General features: G+C 47.9%; 1 protein-coding gene across 9 annotated transcripts in view; it reads left to right on the top strand.

Annotated features, from left to right (window-relative positions):
- Positions 1-21,280, top strand: part of LOC123495077 (uncharacterized) — a 43,343-nt gene extending 22,063 nt beyond the window's left edge. For 3 of the 9 annotated variants that reach the window (XR_012188799.1, XR_012188800.1, XR_012188798.1), the window contains one exon: positions 20,846-21,280. Coding sequence is in view for 5 of the 9 variants with exons in the window: in XM_073503299.1 (XP_073359400.1) it covers positions 20,897-21,081 (185 nt within the window). In the remaining 4 variants the exon portion in view is untranslated. The remainder of the gene's footprint in view (positions 1-20,845) is intronic. The other 6 variants (XM_073503299.1, XM_073503298.1, XM_073503296.1 and 3 more) reach the window with 3 other exon arrangements.
- The last annotated feature ends 662 nt before the right edge of the window (positions 21,281-21,942 follow it).

The raw sequence follows: 21,942 nt of genomic DNA, 5'->3' as shown, positions 1-21,942 counted from the left end.
TCACACCTGTAGAATGTCTGCAATCAAATGAGACAATATTGATTAGTACAATTAATAACTAGCTAGTTGAAGATTTTGAAATGTGTAAAGGAGAAATTACCCAGAACGTCCTGATCACCATGTCTGCCCTCGTGTCGCACACGACACCGTCGATAATGACATCCGGCGGGGCCGGGGCAGCCACGTAGTGCTCCCAGCTCAACCCAAGCTCTGGAAGCCGACCCTCACCAGGCAACGTGACAAACCCCGGGAAGTTTGGCCGGCAAAGAACTCCAAGGACGGAGTTGGGCCGGCGGACACTATGATGGTGGTCCCAACCCCTGCAGCATGACAAGGCCAACGCATTAGTTATTTGAAGAAACGTGAATGCAGAAGGTACAAAAATATTAAATGCACTTACGTACCTCTCCCCATCAGGGAAGATCAACCACCTCTGCTCTCGGGTCGCCGGCACGGACGGGAGCCGTGTAGCACCACGCTGGTAGACGGTGCCACCCTCCTCCTCAAGATCAGTCGGCTCCCCGCCATCATCAGCATGGCCACTCGGCTCCTTGGGCTGATCCGGCCAGGTACCCCATCCGGACGTGTGCTCCTCCGGGGTCTCGTGGGCCGAACTCTCGTGGGTCGAAGGCCAGTCGACCCGAGGCTCGTGGGCCCAAGACCCGTGGACCGGAGGCTCGTGGACCGGAGTCCGTGTAGCCTCCTCCTCGGACGAGTCCACCCTAGCAGTCACGTGCTCGGGTGAAACAGCTGGGGGTGGCGGCAAGGAAGGCGCCCTAGCAGTCACCCTACCTCCTCTCCCGCGACCACGTGCCCCACCTCCTCTCTTCCTACCTCGTCCCCTGCTGGGCACCGCGGTGGACGAAGAAGGGCCCGGCGGTGTGGACATACTGTCCAGCAACGCTCGGCGAAGAGGTACGTCTGGAATCGAAGACCTCAGACCACGCGCCGAGGAAGAAGGGGCCTTGGCGCGCTCCCGACCAGCGCCCACCATCTTTCAACACCTGCCATGACAAACAGTAAACGAAATTAGTACAACATAAAAAAAGACCGACATGAATAATAATATGTGTATCACTTAAGTGTATCATCATCAAGTACAACATTAAAAAATTTAATACCTGACACTACTAATAATCTCGATCAGTATCATCAATAAATGCATAATCATCGTCATCACTATAATCAATGACGGGCTCATAGGGTTCAGTGGCATCAACATGTGCAAGGCCACCTTGACGTAGTCGGTCAAGCAATGACAGGTCATCCGCAGCAGTAACCTCTTCTTGTTCCGGCTCTTCTTGTTCGTCCTCTGGGGTGATGTCGGATTCACTGTCACTGTCTACTTCAATGTTTTGGGGTGAAGTATAGCGGTTCTTGAAACGCTTTTTGGAAAGACATGTCTCTTGGAAGAATTCTCCTTCATATGTGTCTGGGTTAATGTGAGGTTCATAATCCTCTTCCTTTGGGGGAGATAGTCTAGCACGTGGCGGCACTTCATAAACGACATCCCAACCTTTCAGATTTGGATTAGTTTGGCAGGCCCACGGTAGATAGAATACTTGGGTCGCCTGTTGAGCCGTAATATAGACATCAGGAACATCTAAATGGGTGCTTTGGTTGATTTCAACTAGCCCTATATGTTCATGAGTTCTTCTAGTCTCCTTCGGCTGAAACGAATAACATTTGAAGACTACGACATTCGGTGGGTTTTCACCATAGAATAGAAGTTCATAAATTGCTTCAACTCTCCCATAATACTCGGTACCTCCTTCGCCGATAGCAGATACACAACAATTTGTAGACTTTCGGTCGGCCATAGATAGCTCTTTGCCATAGGTACGAAAGCGATACCCGTTGATGTCGTATTTGTCAAATGAACGGACCTTATAGTCAAAACCATTAGCGACTTGTCTCAATTCGGCGTCCATAGACTCTGAATTAGCCTACAAGTTTAATATGAAAGGATTGTTGCATTACGCACAAATTAGCGAATGAAACCGGGATAGCCGCCTACAAATTAGCCTACAAGTCTAATAGAAATTACCGTTTGTTTGAACCAAGAGATGAAACCGGGATAGCCGCCACCTTGCTTTGCGAGAAGCTCATACTCTTCGACAGAATCCTTTTGGATCACCGCTCCATACGAGAATAAGGCGACGTATCGACTGTATGAAATATCCAGGAATAAGAGCAGTTCAAAGGAAATAGAAGTTGCGAAACTATGTACCGAGAACTTACTCGATGTACGGCCGCACTTCTATCAGGTTGTTGAAGATATACAACGAAATGGTCCGCCATTGTTCGTTATCCAAAGATACTGGATTTGAAACACTGGCTGGTGCGAGATTCCCTTTGAATAGGCTGAGGTTGGATCCACTCTTTTTAGGGTCGTCAGCATTGTACCGAGGCTTTGGATTATGCAAATGACGATTTTTGGCTTCGTAGTGTGCTGCCACGAAGTTTGCCGCCTCCTCAGTGATGAATGCCTCAGCCATCGATGCTTCAATTCTACGTTTATTTTTACATTTTTGTCGAAGCGTCTTCTGCATCCTCTCAGTTGGGTAGCACCAACGATTTTGCACGGGCCCCCCCAATCTTGCCTCGGTCGGGAGATGCAAAATCAAATGTTGCATTGGATTAAAGAAGCCCGGTGGAAAGATCTTCTCTAACTTGCAGATCAACTCCGGCGCCAACTCTTCCATTTCTTCTAGCACGCTAGGCGATAGTTCTTTCGCACAAAGAACACGGAAGAAATAGCTGAGTTCTGCCAGTACTAGCCATTCATCCTCAGGGATGAAGCCACGCAACATCACCGGCATTACCCGCTCAATCCATATGTGCCAATCATGACTCTTGAGACCAAATATCTTCAATTTATCAAGACTGGCTCCCCTCTGTAAATTCGCTGCATACCCATCGGGGAACATCAACTGCATTTTCACCCACAAGATAATTTCCCTCATAGCCGGCCTTCCAAGATTGAACCATGCCTTTGGCTTCGTCCAGTTCTGCTTTCCTTTCGGTTCTTTCATGTTTTGTAACGGCCTATCACATAGCGCCTCCAGATCGACTCTAGCCTTAGTATTATCCTTTGACTTCCCATCTATGCCGAACAATGTACCAAAAAGTGCCTCGGCGATATTCTTCTCAGTGTGCATCACGTCGATGTTGTGTGGGCAAAGGAGGTCTTTGAAGTAAGGCAGATCCCATAAGCATGTTTTGTGAGTCCAGGCGTGCTTAGAATTATACCCCTTGAAGTACCCTGGACGCTCGGGATCTGGCTCGAGAGCGTTTAACTGATCCAGGGTCTGTTGGCCTGTCAATGCATGTGGTGCAGAGTTTTTGACAACTCTACCTCTGATGAAGTTCTTCTTGTCTTTCCTGAACTTATGGCGAGGATTCAGGAACTCTCTATGCATGTCGAAGCAAGAAAACTTGCGACCGGCCTGAAGCCAACGAAACTCAAGAAATCCCTTGCATGTGGGGCACGGGAACCTTCCATGCACACACCAGCCAACGAATAGCGCATATGCCGGCAAGTCATGCGTCGAGTACATGTACCAGACATGCATTATGAAGTTCCGTTTGCTATAGGCATCGTATGTCTTGAACCCATTATCCCAGGCTTCTTGCAATTCGTCCTTAAGCGGTTGCATGTACACATTCATATTTTTCCCCGGATAGTTGGGCCCTGGAATTATCAACGTCAGGAAAATGTTCTTTCTTTGCATAATCTGTCCGGGGGGGAGATTGAGTGGAAAGACAAATACGGGCCAACAACTGTATTGGGCTGCCGTCATACCAAACACACTGAACCCATCCGTGCTGATGCCGACTCGAGGATGCCTCGGATCTGCCGCTTTGTCACCATGTAATTCATCAAACTTTTTCCACGCAACACCATCCGATGTGTGTACAATCATCAGATTCCCATCTGCATCTAGTTCGGTTCTTTTGCCCGTTTTGTGCCATGTCATCTGTCTGGCCGTCTCTTCGACCATGAAAAGACGTTGAAGTCTTGGTACGATTGGCATATACCGAAGAACACTAACGGGGATTTTGGTCTGTGTCTTCTCACCCATACCGTTGTCTACCACAACATACCTGGAAGACTTGCAAATGGGACAACAGTTCAAGTCCGCAGAGTCAAGCCTAAACAAGACACATCCTTTCTCACAGGCATGTATCTTATCATAGGGCATCTTCAGTGCACGGAGGATTTTGTCCGACTGGTACAGGTTTGCAGGCATTACATGGCCTTTGGGTAGAAAGCGTCCAAATACTGTCATCATTGCATCGTAGCATTCTCTGCCCAAGTTGAACTGAGCCTTCAGAGCCATTACTTGTGAGATGGCATCCAACTGACAAAGCTCAGTGTGCTCATGGAGCGGACGTTTTGAAGACTCCAACATTTCATTGAAGGCCTTTGCAGATTCCTCCATCTCCTCATCCGAATCCCGAGCATCATCAAAGTCTTGCACCATGTTTTCCATACCGGTACCATGCTCGTCGGTGCGACGACGATCCACCTCAGCTCGGTCACGTTGGGCAGACTCACCATGAAATGTCCACACCGTATAATCGGGCGTAAAACCACTCTTCTGCAGGTGTTTGCCCATTTCAGCCTCTGTCCTCTTTTCCCAATTGCCGCACCGTAAACAGGGGCACCAGGTTTTCCTCTGGCCATTTGCAAATGCGGCTCGCACAAACCCCTTGGTTTTTGTGAACCATTCAGTGCTCCATTTGTTCTGACCAGTGTGACCGGTGTACATCCACGCACGATCACTCATCTTGACTTTCAGAGCTACTAGACACACAACAAATATATATATATAATTCACCATGTATGTATTCATCAGTTGATCTACTTTGTCAATTTTATTACGTCCATGCAACCTACACTCTAATAGGTAATGATAGGTCCTAATCCCACCCGAGTATGTTTAGATTGGGTTCATTTTCCCATGCTATGCCCCGGATCCTACGCAAAATTTCGGCAGCACCTCCCCGCTGTTCTCCTGATACACGTCTCTGCAATAAACAGAGAGGATGTGTACCCGGAGAACAACAGGGGAGGCACTGACGAAATTTATGCGTCGGATCCGGAGCAAAGCATATGGGAAAACGAACCCAATCTAAACATACTCGGGCTGTCCATGGATAGCGTTGGACAATTCGAAAGAATCAAGGTTATAAATATGCAAATGCATGCATATTTATAACTATGACGCTTTCGAACGGGAGACACATATTGGTTACGCATACTGATGATTCAAGACACATATATATCTAGCTATCAAGTTTCATCGGAATAGATCAAATAATTAATGGGGGAGGAGGACATGTCATTTGTGCTCACCCACGAACGAAGGGGCAGAGCTCGTCAAACGCACGGCGAGGTCGTCGAACACCAAACCTCGCAGCGATGAAACAACTGCACATTTAAAACTACCCGATCAACACAATTATATATGATGTTTTTCATAACAAAATCGAAAGATATATGACCTAACTAATAATTCACAAATATATGACCCCGTCGGCTTCTGGAAGGCCAAAGAACACCTTTTCGGGGTCGGGGTCTCGGGGTCGGGGTCTCGGGTCGGGGTGCCGGGTCGGGGTCGGGGTGCCGTGTCGGTGTCGGGGTCGGGGTGTCGGGTCAGGCTCGGGGTCGGGGTGTCGGGGTCGGGGTCGAGGTCGGGGTCGGGGTCGGGGTCTCGGGGTCGGGGTGTCGGGGTGTCGGGGGTGTCGTGTCGGGGGTCGGGGTGTCGTGTCGGTCTCGGGGTGCCGTGTCGGGGTCGGGGTGTCGTGTCGGTCTCGGGGTGCCGTGTCGGGGTCGGGGTCTCGGGGTCGGGGTGTCGGGTCGGGGTGCCGGGTCGGGGTTGGGGTGCCGTGTCGGTGTCGGGGTCGGGGTGTCGGGTCAGGCTCGGGGTCGGGGTGTCGGGGTCGGGGTCGGGGTCGGGGTCTCGGGGTCGGGGTGTCGGGGGTGTCGTGTCGGGGGTCGGGGTGTCGTGTCGGTGTCGGGGGTCGGGGTGCCGGGTCGGGATCGGGGTGCCGTGTCGGTGTCGGGGTCGGGGTGTCGGGTCAGGCTCGGGGTCGGGGTGTCGGGGTCGGGGTCGGGGTCGGGTTCTCGGGGTCGGGGTGTCGGGGGTGTCGTGTCGGGGGTCGGGGTGTCGTGTAGGTGTCGGGGTGCCGTGTCGGTGTCGGGGTGCCGTGTCGGGGTCGAGGTGCTGTTTCGGGGTCGGGGCTTCGGGGTGTCTCCTCCTCCTCCTCCTCCTCCTCCTCTTCTTCTTCTTCTTCTTCTTCTTCTTCTTCTTCTTCTTCTTCTTCTTCTTCTTCTTTCTCCTCCTCCTCCTCCTCCTCCTCCTCCTCCTCTTCTTCTTCTTCTTCTTCTTCTTCTTCTTCTTCTTCTTCTTCTTCTCCTTCTCCTCCTCCTCCTCCTCCTCCTCCTCCTCCTCTTCTTCTTCTTCTTCTTCTTCTTCTTCTTCTTCTTCTTCTTCCCCCTTCTACTTAACCTAAACCTAAACTAACCTAAACTAAAAACCTAAACTAATTAAAACTAAACTATTTAAACTAATTAAACCTAAACTTAAACAGAAAAAAAAAACAAAAAAACAGAAAAAAAAAAGGGAGGAGGGGCTCACTGTGGGGGAGGGCCGGGGCGGGGCCGGCGACGGAGGGCCGGGGCGGGGCGGTGGAGGAGGCGGGGCGGCGGCGGCCCGGCCGGCGGGGGGCCGGGGCGGGGCGGTGGAGGAGGCGGGGCGGCGGGGGCCCGGTCGGCGGGGGGCCGGGGCGGCGGGGGGGATGGGGGGCGGGGGGCCGGGGCGGGGCAGTGGAGGAGGCGGCGGGGGGCGCGGGGCGGCGGGGGGCCGGGACGGCGGGGGACCGTGGCGGCGGTGGGGCGCGGGGCGGCGGTGGGGCGCGGGGCGGCGGGGGGGCCGGGGCGGGGGGGCGACGGGGCGGTGGGGCGGCGGGGAGCCGGGGCGGCGGGGTGACGGGGCGGCGGGGGCGACGGGGCGGCGGCGCGCGGCGGGCGGCGGCGGCGGGGTGGGAGGAGAAGGGCGAGGCGAGGACGAAGTGAGTAACGGGCGGGGGGTACCTGCCGTTAGACAAGTGCCCTCTTTGCCGTCCGCCAGCCTTTGCCGTCCGCCTTTCTGCCTCTTTGCCGTCCGCTAGCGGACGGCAAAGAGGTGGGCCGTTAGGATTTTTTCAAACGAGCGGGGGGTGGGGGCCACCACACTCTTTGCCGTCCGCTGGCGGACGGCAAAGAGCTGGCAGATGGCAAAGAGCTTCTTTGCCGTCAGCCTTTTCTTTGCCGTCTGTTTATGTGTAGCTGATGGCAAAGAGCTTCTTTGCCGTCAGCTAGCAGACGGCAAAGAGCTGGCAGATGGCAAATTAGCTGATTCCAGTAGTGGTGGCGGATGCGGAACTCAAGGTGGAATTGAAGAAGATCAACAAGAACTTAAGGCAGTTGATCGATCTGAAGAAGCACGCAAATCTGATGGCCGCGGGACTTTATTGTTCAATAATTGTTGTGGTATTTGTTTAGTTGTTGATCATCAGTCGTTAGTAGTTGTTAACAAATTATTTCAGTCAGCTTCTGTATAAGGAATGTCATGTGTGCTTAATGCCTTGTATGACCAGACCAAGGAAAAGCTCATTTGAAATCTATTGGAAAGGACAAATTAAATTTCAAACTGATTTCTTGTTTCCAAAATAAAATTTGTAACTTATTGTTCTATAAAAAAGGAAGAGCAATAAATTCCTTCCAAGAATTTCAAGAAATAATTGTCAACCCATTTATTACGTGATATGTTTGGCGCAATTAGTGGCTAACTGGTTTTTTTTTTAGGAATAGTGGCTACTTGGTTTGATACATGCCAAACGTTACGTTCAGATTAGTTGCATCATTTCGTTCATTTTTTACCCAAAAAATCTATACAAAGTGTTAATTGGACAATGTGAACAATGTGGCATGTACCCTGAACCCTAACCACCCCCCCCCCCCCACCACACACACACACAAAACCGTAAAAACATTCAAAAGTTTGCCCCACATGGAAACCATTATGCATGAATTCTCTATGGGGTCATGGGATGCCATGATGAAAGTTTGGGATCATTAGTACATGTACCCGCAAGTACGATCTCTGACACGCGCATTTCCGGTCCATGTACATGTACATGTAAACCAACCCAACATCGATCCGATTCAGTGGATGGATGCATGCTCTATGTGGCACGAAGTATGTCGGTCGAGCCAGTCGACGGGCCAGATCGATGCTACGGGAGGGATTCCATTGTAGACCAACGCTCAACCTATGTCCGGTGTGTGTGATAGGTCCACTGTAAGACAAACATAGTTACGTCAACCCTAAAATCGTAAACACTGATAACCCTAACCCCCCCACTAAACCGTAAAAACATTCAAAATTTTGCCCCACATGGAAACCATTATGCATGCATTCTCTATGGGGTCATGGGATGCCATGAAGAAAGTTTGGGATTATACACGCAAGTACGATCTCTGACACGCGCATTTCCGGCCTAGCATGTCAACACCCCGAAAGCACTAGCTGGGTTCCTCACCTGTATGAAACCAACCCAACATCGATCCGGTCCAGTGGATGGATGCATGCTCTATGTGGGACGAAGTTTGTCGGCCGAGCCAGTCAACGGACCGGATCGATGCTACCGGAGGGAATCCATTGTAGACGAACGCTCCACCAATGTCCGGTGTGTGTGCTACGTCCACTGTAAGACAAACATAGTTCCGTCGACCCTAAAACCCTTAAACCTTAAACCCTGATAACCCTAACCCCCCCCCACTAAACCGTAACAACATTCAAAATTTTGCCCCACATGGAAACCATTATGCATGCATTCTCTATGTGGTCATGGGATGCCATTAAGAAAGTTTGGGATCATTAGTACACGTACACGCAAGTACGATCTTTGACACACGCATTTCCGGGCTTGCATGTCAACACTAAACCCTAAACCCTGATAACCCTACCCCCCCCCCCACTAAACCCTAAACCCTGAACCCTGATAACCCTAACCCCCCCCCCACTAAACCCTAAACCCTAAACCCCTATACCCCTAAATGAGTTGACAAGATTTTCTTTTTTTATATCATTTATCCAAATCTCACATAACTCACGCGGCCCACCCCTCCCTAAATCCCGCGATTACAGCTCCGCATTCTAACCACCCGAGCCGTCCGCACCTCCCACGACCGCTGCAAGATCAGATCGGAGACGCCGGTCGCCCACGGAATACAGGAGTCGGCGGCCACCACTCGCCGCCCACCGCCAACGTGATCTGAGGGGTCGGACGTCAGTGTTCTTCTCGCCGCCTCCTCCTCGTGTGAACGCGCCGTTTTTCCTTTGCGCCGTCGACCGCGCTATACCGGCACTTATAGTTTGCGACGCACTAACCGCCGCCATCTACTCGGCGGCACCGTCTCCGAGAGAAGGTATTACCTGATCGTAACTCTTTATAATCGTTGTCAGCCGCTCCTTTAGTAGTTGAACCCTCATAGGTTCTGCACCCAAATAGGTTCTCTGCTTAAACCCATAAGTGGATCATATGTTAAATGACCCAGTTAATTTTGTTAAAATTAATTCGCTGCTAATTTTGTTATACATTTTCCAATTTTGTTCAGATTAATTGAGCCGGATTTTATCATTGCATAGGAGCCAGCAATGTCAGTTTCAGATACGAACCTTCATAATGGAGAAAAGCCCATCTCCGAAATTACCGATGCGGTAAGTAATTGACTGTTTGTGTACAATCGTTTCGTACACATAATTCATGTGTACTCAGTATAATTTAATGGCATGTAACAGGAACTCGGCGAAAAGCATGGTCATATGAAGTTAGTATGCTCACAGACAAGGTTCGGAAAAACCATGAAACTGTTGTCACCAGACCACAAAAAGTACATCATATCAGAAACCAGTCTTGGCGGTCTAACCCAGATGCATGAAGTGACTCTACGGCGCATAATGTTGGTTAGACTAGCCAAGAGCATAGATATGGACACCCAATCCATTACCATCGGAAAAATGCCAATTCCTATAACAAAAGAGGACGTGCAGTGTATATTTGGCATTCCGATAGAAGGGGAGGATATAGAGCCACATCTGGAAATGCAAACCGACACAGAATTGTTTACCGCCTATGCAAACAATGGGCAAATTTTGATTTCTGACCTTGAAACGGCGATCCAAGCTTCCAAAGCCCCAGACAGCGATTTCCTGAGACGGTTCATTCTGTACGCAATTGGTACTGTACTAGCACCAACAGCACAACAGTATGTGGACTCGAAATATCTCAACCTTGTTACAGATCTTCAAAACCTTCGGAAATTTAACTGGGTATGTTTCACACTTAATCACTTCTTCAAGTCCGTTCACAAGTTTAGAACTCGAGATCACGTAAATCTACAAGGAAATCTAATTCTGCTCCAGGTTAGTGCTAGATCACTACTTAATGTCCTTTAATTATTGTTCTGTTGCATATCTGTATGGTGATGAACTAATTTATTGTGTAGTATTGGTACTGGGAGCACGTGCGTAGTGGCCGATTGATGTATGCTTCTAGACCCCCACCATTGATCGCACGATGGGACGAAACGACGGCTACTTTAAGAAGCGATGCTTACGACAAAGGAGGTCTTCATAACGGGCTGGTACCTATCTACAATTGAACTTTCTATATCCGATTTTTTTATTTGGTACTAATGGTTCATTATATTTTATAAAAAAAGGCTGTCATGGAAATTTGTGCTCCTCAACGACCGTCTGAGAATTCTAATAATTTTCCAAGAAAAAATGATGAACATGTGCATCAACATGATTCGTATCGAGCACCATCACAAGGACAGCAATTTAGTAGCCAGCAAGTATGTACTCCAAAGACTATTTGTTTTTGCAATATCACAAATAGGTGTCATGGAACCTCATTCATTTAGCTATTGTTATCAACGGGGTTTTATTTGGTTTACACAGATTGACATGGTAGTTGAAGCCATGAATGCACGCTTAGTTGATCATGAAAAGAAGGTAGGCAGGAAGTTAATGGAAATTGAGCACAGATTTGATGTCAAATACCAGACGCTAGCTGAAGACTTGATCGACATGAAGACTAAAACTGGCACTAATCCTAGGTTGTCGAAGGCCAAGGACGAAATTAAAGACTTAAGGAGGGAACTACATGTATGTCATACTGTGCATTTTGTATTTTGTATGAATATGTTCCTTCATGTTCATTATTGTTTGCATTGTTACAGGAATTAAAATACGAATTTAGAAGCAACCGACAATCAGTGTCACAGAAAGGAGGCGTGCAGGTGATCTTTATGGCCCAACACGTTAATATCTAAAAGTAACAAACTAATGATGAACTACCTTTGTTCTTTGTAGGATCAAGTCAATGTGTGCAATTCATCACTGACAGGAACTCCTAGGGCTATCCAATTCACGGCAGGGACTTCGACTACACCAAGTGCAAGACATGTGACGGAAAACAATGAGAATCCAGAATTAACTCCGATGAAGCCTGTCTTTGGTAATGATTACAAGTTCACGGATGAGGACATAGAGACAGCCGTTTACATCCGCGGAACATACGACCCTGTTGAAATAGCTAGAATCGGAGACATTACCCTCACAGCAGAAAAACTGAAGCGAAATTTGGACGAGGAATACATTTATGGTGATGTAAGCCCGTTATACTCTAGTCTACATCATTACTGCAACAACTTTCTTATTATTGTATGATTGAAAATTTGGCAGGTTATTATGGCATATGCTCGCATTAGCCAAATTGAGAATGATACTACCTCAATCATATCCCCTGAAGAAACCGAAAAGCTGTTACAAATGAAGGGGGTGGTTCCTGTTGGACGTGCAGCCTCATGGTTAGCTCGTGTAGCAGAAAAATTTGTAGGGCGCCGAAAGGTACATGTTTTCCTCAGTTTCATAGTTTATGTACACACTGTACACGACAAATTTCAGTTCTCAACCCAACCCTTACTGCAGGTGCATGTCCCACTGAATGGACACCAAAACCATTGGATGCTAATGATGTTTAATTTTGACAAAAAAGAAATTCAGACTCTGAACTCCATGAATTATCATTGCGACAAGACCAAGGAAGATTCTCTTGTAAGTGTTCTCTTGCTGCCTCTTTTGATCCGCATGGCACATGAGCTCCCAAAGTACCGTAACCCTATGTATAACTCGTCGTACCCTAGGTGGACTCGATTCAGTTCTGCATCGACGAAGCTGTCAAGAATGGGTTGATATCACCAACTAAGAACATCAATTTTGCTACATGAAATGTTTTGATTTTGTGTCAGCCCATAATTATTAAGGGAGCAATCACTTCCTTTGCAAAATAGAAATCTGTACAGAATTTGCAAATGGATCATCTATGAACATGTGTGCAAACTGATCATCTATGAACATGTGTGCAAATTAATTCATCTACATAAACAAAAATGAATCAGGAACTGCAGCATTTTGTCACTGTCCTGGGGAAGCCAATGGAGAAACCTGCCATATATCCATTGTTTAACCCACTTTTTTCATTAATGTATCCCTCATCTAGTTAACAAGAAAAACCTCAATGCCATGGAAAAAAACCAGAGTATCTGCTGGAATCACATTTAAAAATCCAGATCCAAATGAAGATCTATGCTAAATCCCTACAATCCTACATATGTACAACTAGGACGCCCAAGTGAAATTGATGCTCATCTAGTTAACAAGAAAAACCCCAATGTCATGAAAAAAACAGAGCAAAAAACAGAGTACTACCTCAGATAGCTCGTCGATGGCATCCTCGTCGAAGTCGCTGCCCTTCCTGCAATCTACGTCGAACTCCTTTATGGCGTTCTCCTCGTAGAGCTCTTCGATTTCTTCATGCACCTTGCGCTTAAGCCTTCTCGTCTCCTCCTCCTCCAGATCATCCCCGACCTTCTGCTCGCCGACGGGTGCCTCCACGGCTGCGATGGCAGCGGGAGCAGGCACAACAGTCGCTGCACCGCCAGCTTTCACCGCTACGGCGGACTCAGCCGCTCCACCCACGGCTGCAGCCACGGCAGCAGACTGCTCTGCTCCGATGGTTGCCTCCGGCTCGTCCGCCGCATCTTCACGCCCGCGTTTCATCGTCGGTCGAAGACAGGAGGAGGGAGGCGTAGGAAGGGACGAGGGTGGTGAGGAAGGAGGAGAGGGTGGTGAGGTGGTCAGGAAGGAAGAGAGGGTGGTTAGGTTCGGGAGAGGACGAGGGTTTTCTACCCGATTTGGGAAAGAAATGCACTGCTCCTGCCTGTTGGAGTTACCGAGAAGCCGCGGGTGCCGATTTGACTTGACACACCCACCCGGCCGTCCCCATTCCACGTGGGGACGTGGCGGTCGTGCACGCGGTCGTGCACCTCCTGCGGTTTGCCATCAATTGCTATCGGTCTCACAAGTGGGTCCCCTTGTCATCCACACAACCACACCACCACATGTACCACATTTTTCTTTCTCCCCGTCTCGACCACTCCACATCTTTCTTTCTCCCCTTCTCGACCAGCGCCGCCGCCGCCGCCATCTCCCGACGACCCCTCTCTACGCTGCCGGTGCGCGGCCGCCGCCAACTCCGACAAGTACGTGAGATCTCCCCTCTTCTTCCCTTCCCCAACCGCGTCTCCCTACGGAGGCGGATCTGAGCCGATTGGCTGTTGCCGGCCGGAGCTCGTCGGATCTCTCGATGTCATGTCTGATCTAGATTCATGACGTGCCCTCGCATATGGCTTTGTCCACGGTTTGAACCTTTGGATTCAATCCAAAGGTTGAAAACGGTTTGGACTGGGTTGGATGACGAGCATGTATAGTTCGGTTTGGTCTAGATTAGTTTTGATGTGTGCCGTGGATTGGACTGGTTTTAGTTTGGATGCCGAACTATTCCCAGGTTTAGATGAGACGGGCATTGCCATTGTCAGTATAGGTTATCACTATGATTTATTATATGTATGATCTTTGTATTGTACTATGTACAATTCAACTTAGAGTTCAACATGTTCTGTGTAGAATGGAGGAAGCACCATGTGGACGCTGCAACTCACGGTGCCGGACCAGCCTTTCTACTGCCACGCTGTTCAGCATCTACTTCCAGCCTTCTTTTGTTGTTGCAGCGGTAACAATTTATATGAACCTTCTGACAGTACATTCTTTTTTTTTTTTGCTATTTCCACTAATGTATTGTGTCTGTTATTTGTTTTTATCTTACACAGATCGTACCATGCAATGTGAGATTGGCATTCAATGAGCTCATCGGAGACACCGTGACCTTCGACGCTCTTGGGGGCCCATACACTATGCAGGTCGAGAAGGGGCGAAAGATAACCCAGATAGGAGGAGATGATTGGGATCGTTTCATCGCCCGCATGCGTCTTAGTGGGGGTGAATTGATCTGCTTCTCCTTCAGAAGAGATAGGCCCGGATTTCTGTTATCTATCTAAATTTGATTCCGGATAGTGAGGATGAAGTTCATGAGGAGGAAGATGATGCTGATTCAGATGATGACGATTCAGATGATGATGAGAACCCACTTGCTGAATACCTGTATGCCCAAGGACTCAGACTGGGCGACGAGGAAATCGGCAACCTCTGGGACATGCTTCCGCTACGTGAAGACTACCTAGGGAAGCCATTCGTGACCCGCCTCACAAGGACGAATGTTAAACGGCATATCATGGTATGTTACTTAGTGTGGTAATTACATGATATGCATGCTTAGTTAGTGTAGTAGTTCATATGATATGCATGTTGTAGTACTGTGATGCGAGGCCAAGTTTAGAATTCATTTAGTGAAGAATTTTATGACATGCATGTAGTGTAGTAATATGCGATGATATGCTTAGTGTACGCAGTAATCAAATGATATGCCTAATTACTGTAGTAATTTGATGCTTGGCGTATAGTGTAGTGATGTGATGATATATATGCTCAGTGTTGAATCCAATGATATATGTGTCTTGAAGTGTATGCTTTGTTGATAATTGCACGTGACATGATCATATATCATGTCAACTGTTTTCAGAAATTACCTAAGAGGTTACTTGATAGCTGTGGCATCGACCCGGACGAAGAAGGCATGGCTGCTGGACTACGCCTTACCAGAACGGGCTCCATCACCAGCTGTGCCTATGCAGTGGACACGGACGGTCGCACTGTCTTGAGCAAGGCAGGGTGGAAAAAGTTCCTTCGTGCCAAGAATCTTCGGGTAGGACAGGCCATGCTACTCACTGTTGCGAACACCCGTCGCCATGACTTGAGGATGATGATCACCATCCACCTCATTTAGAACTGGGGTGGGCCATGTATCAATGTGAAATGAACTTGGTATGTTAGCTCTTGTTTGCGAGTACTTGTCGTGTATTACCGTACCTATATCTACTCATATCTAGGTACTATTGCTTGTGATGGATTGCAACTATTATTAACTGGTAACTAATGCTCTACTAGCTATTGCATCAGAAAAACCCTGTTTATTTTTCTAAGCACCACTGTACGCATCAAGCATTGTACAAGGCTTATCATGCATCACCAAAATAGTATTAACAACTTGGAACACTAAACTAGAGTAGCAGCAAACTGTTAAGATAAACGGCAGATCAACCACCGCACAGCATAAGTTCAGACACACCATAGGACATAAGTTCAGACACACCGAACAACAAAGAAACATAGATATCATAAAAGGACACTGCGCTAGCAACTTGAAGGCAGACTTTGATCTCTCTTCATGCCGCGTAGTGGCAGTGGTAGTAGGGGTCAGCCTCCTGTGCTTCTGAAATTTCCACACCTGATTTGATGTTGTCTATTATCTTCCAAGCCTTGTAGGTGGCGTACGCATCCTTCGCTGCGTACTCGATGAGGTAGTCTGGCAGCGGGCTGATCCCCCACAGTTTATGGTCTTCGGTCCTGTTGATCTTCTTCTTCATGTTTTGGTAAAATGGGTGGATGACGCTGGCTGCAACATCAGCCACGGAGTCGTACGGCTTCTTTCTGCAGCCATATGGAACTCTATAGTTTTTCTGAATGTCGATGTACTTTTCGGGGTTGATCTCCAAACCAGACATCTTCAGCATCTCTTTGTCATTATGAATGCTGAAACCGGCAAAGGTGAACAACTTCTTCTCCTGGAGGAAGCTCTTGAGGCGCTTGGGCCTTCAAGGGGAGAGACATATTGAAGATTAGTAGTAATTTTGAAGATTTAGGAGTTGTTTGGTTTGTGACTAAGTTTGCCAAAGATTGCCACACCTAAGGTTAGGCAAGTTTGACCAACTTAGGTGTGTGTTTGGTTCAAGCCACACCTTAGGGAAGCCACACTTGGGTCCCACATGGCATACACACAAAAAGTGTGGCAAGATTCCCTTAGGCTTGCCAACTTGTGGCCCTCATTTTGATGAACTAACCTTAGGCAAACTTGGCAAAAAATTGTGGCAAAGTGTGACACTGCTAGTGCCAGAACCAAACAATACGAGTGATGAATGCATGAAGTACATGATGTTATTTCTCTTTTTGGATCATACAGTTGAAAATAACACTACAGCAAACTACTTCACTACATCAACTTCAGAAACAACTTTTAATACATCTAGTCCAGTGCATCCACACTGGTAGACACAACACTAATGCATCAATATCAGAAACTACACTAGTATATCAGAAACTACACTAGTAGACACAACACTAATACATCTAGTCCAGTGCATCAACTTCAGAAAATAACACTAATGCATCCACACCGGTAGACACAACACTAATGCATCAAGTGCAGAAACTACACTAGTATATCAAGTTTGGTGATTAATCTGGTGCAAGATTTTAAGATACTAATCCAGTGCATCAGGGTAAAAATCTATGCCAGTGCATGTACTTGAGAAACCACACTAGTGCGTCCACTTCACAATCTACACTAGTACATGTAGTTGAGAAACTAGGGTATATGAGTAGGATGGCTCACCATTTTGTGGCCGCAGCGATGTGGTACACCAGGCAGAGTTCCTCCACGCATAACTGCTGAACTGCTGCGTACTGCGGAGGTTCTTCATCCCTGGTATACTCCACATCAACGCCGACGAATCTAGGATACATGCCGGCGGCTTTCATGAAGAGCCTCCTGAGCATTTCGTCGGCAGTGTCTGGATTGCTGGTGCAGACGACCTCCAGCGTCTCTTTGCCGTGGAGTTCCACCTTGTCAAGTTTGGTGGTGTAGTCGCGCTTCTCACCGGGGACCTGAACGTCGTCTTCCTTGATGCTCTGCTCTTCCTTGATGCTCTGGTCGGACGTCTCGCCACACCGACGCTTGGTAGACGGCTCCTCCGCCATTGCCCTTCTCCAGCGACGGCGGTTTTGAGACAGAGACGGTGGTTGCAGTTTGTGGAGTAGATGGACGTGGTTCGCATAATGAGGGAGGAATGCAGGAGAAGGTGCCTTTTTGAGTTCTGGGGGAGGCGGTTCGTCGCGTGAGGGAGGCGCTCGTCGTTATCGTGATCGTGGGGGTCGTGGGGCTCGTGCTGTTCGTGTTCCATTCTGTAACCACCCACGGGCCTGCATCGTGACCCATATCACTGGGTTTGTAGTCGTATGCAGGCCGTGGTGTGTGAGAAAACTCATGTTAGGTAGGTGGGCTTTTCTCCTCCTTCACCCGGCGGCCGTGATGTAAACATGAGAAGCAAGTTTGCTAAGGTTGTAAACGGACCCAATATTTTTCTACATCTTTGTATCAACATGAAAGGCAATCATGACTAGTTTTCTAAGGTTGTCGGCATTTGTATGGAGTTTCTAAGGTTTTTGCAACGATAAAATGCTTAAAACACTTCTGACATGTTGTGATGTTTTCGGTATTTAGTGGTCTACTCGCTGGGATTATTCCACTGTGTGATGTTTTGTACGTGCCAGGTTGTAGTATGAAATGCTAACTGTTCTATATGGTAGTGGTTGGTCTCTAATTGGACCGACATGTTGAACTAGTATCAATGGTAGAGGCGTTTCGTTGTGCGCCACATCCAACAGTTCACATAATTAATTATCCAAAGATTAAGGTATCAAACCCTTGGTCATACAAAGCAACATTTCGTTCCTAAATATTAAGGTACTTCCACATTCAAACTAACTAATACTACAAATTCGAAGGAACTACTTAATACATGAACAGCACATAGGGAAGTAGCCCTGGTCCAACGGCTTGAGAAAGGACGAACAAAAGCTGAAAGAAGAAGGATCAGCCAGTAGCAGCACCATCAGCCTCCCAGCCTCACAACTTCAGCCAGCCTGGTGAACTCCAGGTTTTTTCCTGCAAAACACACCTGGGATGTTGGAGGCAAGAAAATAAATTTGCCAGGGGTCTTGTCATGGCAGCTAATCGCACGGAATGCTAGTACAAATGATGGAGAACAAAACATCCAACATGAGCAAATTCATAGGAGTTCTAGATCCATGGATACCATCAAGAAAAAATGCTCAGTTCTAATTCAGACACAACACTTGGTGAAAACATGCATATTCATATCAGCAACATTGATATGGCATCGGAGTACTACCCAGTACTTCGTATTTGTCTGCCGTTAGATCGACATCAACGAACGGTTCTAAAAAAGCCCAACCACTCTAAAACATGAGTAAGCCAACACCCCTACAAAAATTATTTCACTGCTTATGTCTATTTTTTTGCTGAATCATTAGGAAGCCCTAAATATTTGGATGCAAGATCACCGACATGGCACTACTGAAATATTTCAGTGTCTACATCTCTGTACTGAAAGTGCATCACTGAAATATTTCAGTGGCTACGTGTGTGTGTACTAAAACAGCACCACTGAAATATTTCAGTTGCTACATGCGTGCACTGAAACAACACCACTGAAATATTTCATTTCGTACGTGCGTGTACTGAAAGTGAACCACTGAAATATTTCAGTGGGTATGTGCATGTACTGAAAGTGCACCACCGAAATATTTCAGAGGCTACGTGCTTGTACTGAAACAGCACCACCAAAATATTTCAGTGGTTACGCGCGTGTACTGAAACTGCTACACCGAAATATTTCTGGGGTTGCGTGCGTGTACTGAAACTGCAGTACTGAAATATTCAGTGTCTACCCGTGTGTACTGAAATTTTTCAGTGTGTACCCGTGTGTACTGCAATTGCACTACTCAAATATTTCAGTGTGAACCTGTCAGTACTGAAATATTTCAATGCCTACAACTATCTACTAAACTTGCAGTATTGAAATATTTCAGTGTCAACCCAAGAGTCTATCACTCTAAATTGTGTACTGAACTTTTCTGGAGGCTCTGCTTGCAGCCAAAATATTGCAAGTTCAATTTACACAGATTGCATCACGTAATTTGAACACAACTCTTGAGGTGACAGACAAAATTTCCTATCATGGATACAACTCCAGCACATCAAAACATAGCAAGTAAACATAGCAATGCTATATGCCTAGACTCATTACAGCCTCGTCGATCAAACTAAGCTGCCATCCAGAGGCTACGGATTCAAGTACACAGGTAGCAAGAACATATTGCGGAGAATCAAATTAAGCAAGTGGCAAGTAATGATGAATGAAATTCAGCAATCTTACCCTAAACATAGCTACGGCCGCCGTTCTGACGAGGAGAGCGGCGAGGGAAGCGTGGAGAACGGCGGGGAAGCGATGTCACGACCACTGTCCTCCTCCTCTTGCGCTTCGGAGTCATCTCCGACTCGGTTGGAGGCTCCACAATCTGCAACGGCACCTCGTGCACCGTGGGTTCCTGATCCAGTGGATGCTCTACCCTAGATTTGAACGCCCACCACCTACGCCTGGTCCACGGGCTGGACGAATCGGCCTGCTCCATCGCCCAGAGGAGGATCTCGACCTTGTGCATCGGTTGTGCGGGTGGGGGGGAAAGCTTTGCCCTCTCCCTCCTCGTCATTTGCTTCAAAGTGGCCATTGCCGTCCAGTTCATCTGCAATATGTTGTGAAACCAAGAACAGATCTCCGTCAACCTGGCCATCTTGACCTGGTCGCCGCCGGCGATCTCCATGAAATCGGTGTTCTCGCCGCCGGCGATCTCCACGAAGTCGGCGTTCTCGCCGCCGCCGATGTGCTCGATCTGCTGCTCCATCGAGGATCTTGCGTGGATGGAGGGGGGTGGATGTGGAAGATGAGAAGAGCAAAGTTGCGGCCGCGAGAAGGAGGAGAAGGCTAGGAGATGGCCGCGGTTGCAATGGTGATGGAAGAGGGGAAGGAGCACGGCGGCGGCTTTGCATTGGACGAGAGGGGCGGCGGTTTTGCATTGGAGGAGAGGGGCGGCGGTTTTGCATTGGACGAGAGGCCCCACCTTGTCATATATTTCCTAGGACTAAAATGCCCCTAGACTAATAGTACTTTCGAGTACTTTCATCCGCGTACTTTCGAGTACTACGTATGTATGCGCCGTTAGATCGAGACAAACGAACGGCTCCAAAAAATGCCAACTACTGTAAAACTTGTACTGAGGGATATATGAACAGCAAAGAACTTATTAACCTTTTTTTTATAAAACTTGATGATGAATTGGTTACTATAGTCCCGTCAAAATAATTACCATATGTGAAGAATATTTGAAAGAGCCGTTTTGGAAGTGAGCTTATTTTGGAAGTATCATTAAGAATTTGGTGGCAACATACGTTTAACAAATTCTTTTTTGTGTGTGGCAGTGGTGTTTTCCTGCATCACACTGTCTAAGCATGTCTTTATGTACTGATTCTGGATATATCATGATAAATAGTTTCTAATTTCTTTCAGAAGTTGCTTTCAGGGAAAATATTTGACGATTGTTTTTTCTCCCAACCTGGCAAGGTATTTTACTACCTATATTAATTACTGGAAGGTGTGATTTTGCTGGAAGGTTCTACTTGGTACTGATTGCCATACCTACACTGGGGGATCCTTTGCCCAATTTACAACTGGAACGTGAAACATTCGGAAGGTATGCAACCATGTATCATTGTTTCATGGGAAATGGTATAACCATGGAACAATAGTGCATATATTGAGTGTTGTATCATATTAACACCCTTTCCATTCTGGACACCTATGTCTTTGTCATAACGTGGATATAGTGTGATGCCTATGGGAAGAAGTGGTGCTTTGATTTTTTTTTAATTTTTTTCTGAGGAGCCCCCAACTATCAGGTACTAAATGGAGAAAAGTCCAGAATATTTGAACATGCGATGGATGTATGATATGTGTGTAATCCCTTCATAAACTGTGTATAAACTTCAAATAATACCTGTATCCGCAATGATTTCGTCGGCGACTCCTCAACGGGGATCAGCGCCGGCTCGGGTTATCGGCGTGCGGCTACTGAAGGGGATTGTCGTCGGATCCTGGACGTGATCGGCGGCTGGTCCTCAAAGGGATCAGCGCCGGATCAGGGGATCGGCATGCGGCTCCAGAAGGGGATCGTCACCGGATCCTGAACGTGATCGGCGGCGGGTCCTAAACGGATCGGCGGCGTCTCCTGAAGCGGATCGTCCGATGGAGGGCGGCGGCGAAGGGATGGAGGGCGGCAGCGAAGGGATGGAGGGCGGCAGCGAACGAGGGCAGAGAGTCGTGCGTGTGAGTGGTTCTCGCTCGAGGGCAGGAGACCTCACTCGTACGTGCGCGCGATTGGGTTTGGTTTTTTTCGCTGGTTAATTTTCATAGGTTTTTTTTGGGTGCGACGGGAGGTTAGCCCCTGGACTACGTGGGGGCATCGCTACGAGGTTTTTTTGGTTTGCGGTTAGCCACCGTGGCCAGCGTGAAAGCTGACGGACCTTAAGGCCGGTGACGGGTCCGCCACTGCCACACTGTCTCTGAACTTGAAGCCGTGGAAGGAGAGCAGTGGCGCCGTGAAGACCTCG

The sequence above is a fragment of the Aegilops tauschii genome, chromosome 7, assembly GCF_002575655.3.
Source record: "Aegilops tauschii subsp. strangulata cultivar AL8/78 chromosome 7, Aet v6.0, whole genome shotgun sequence".
NCBI classification, from domain to species: Eukaryota; Viridiplantae; Streptophyta; class Magnoliopsida; order Poales; family Poaceae; genus Aegilops; species Aegilops tauschii.
The sequence above is the reverse complement of the archived record's forward strand: the minus strand, read 5'-3'. Positions and strand labels throughout refer to the sequence as shown.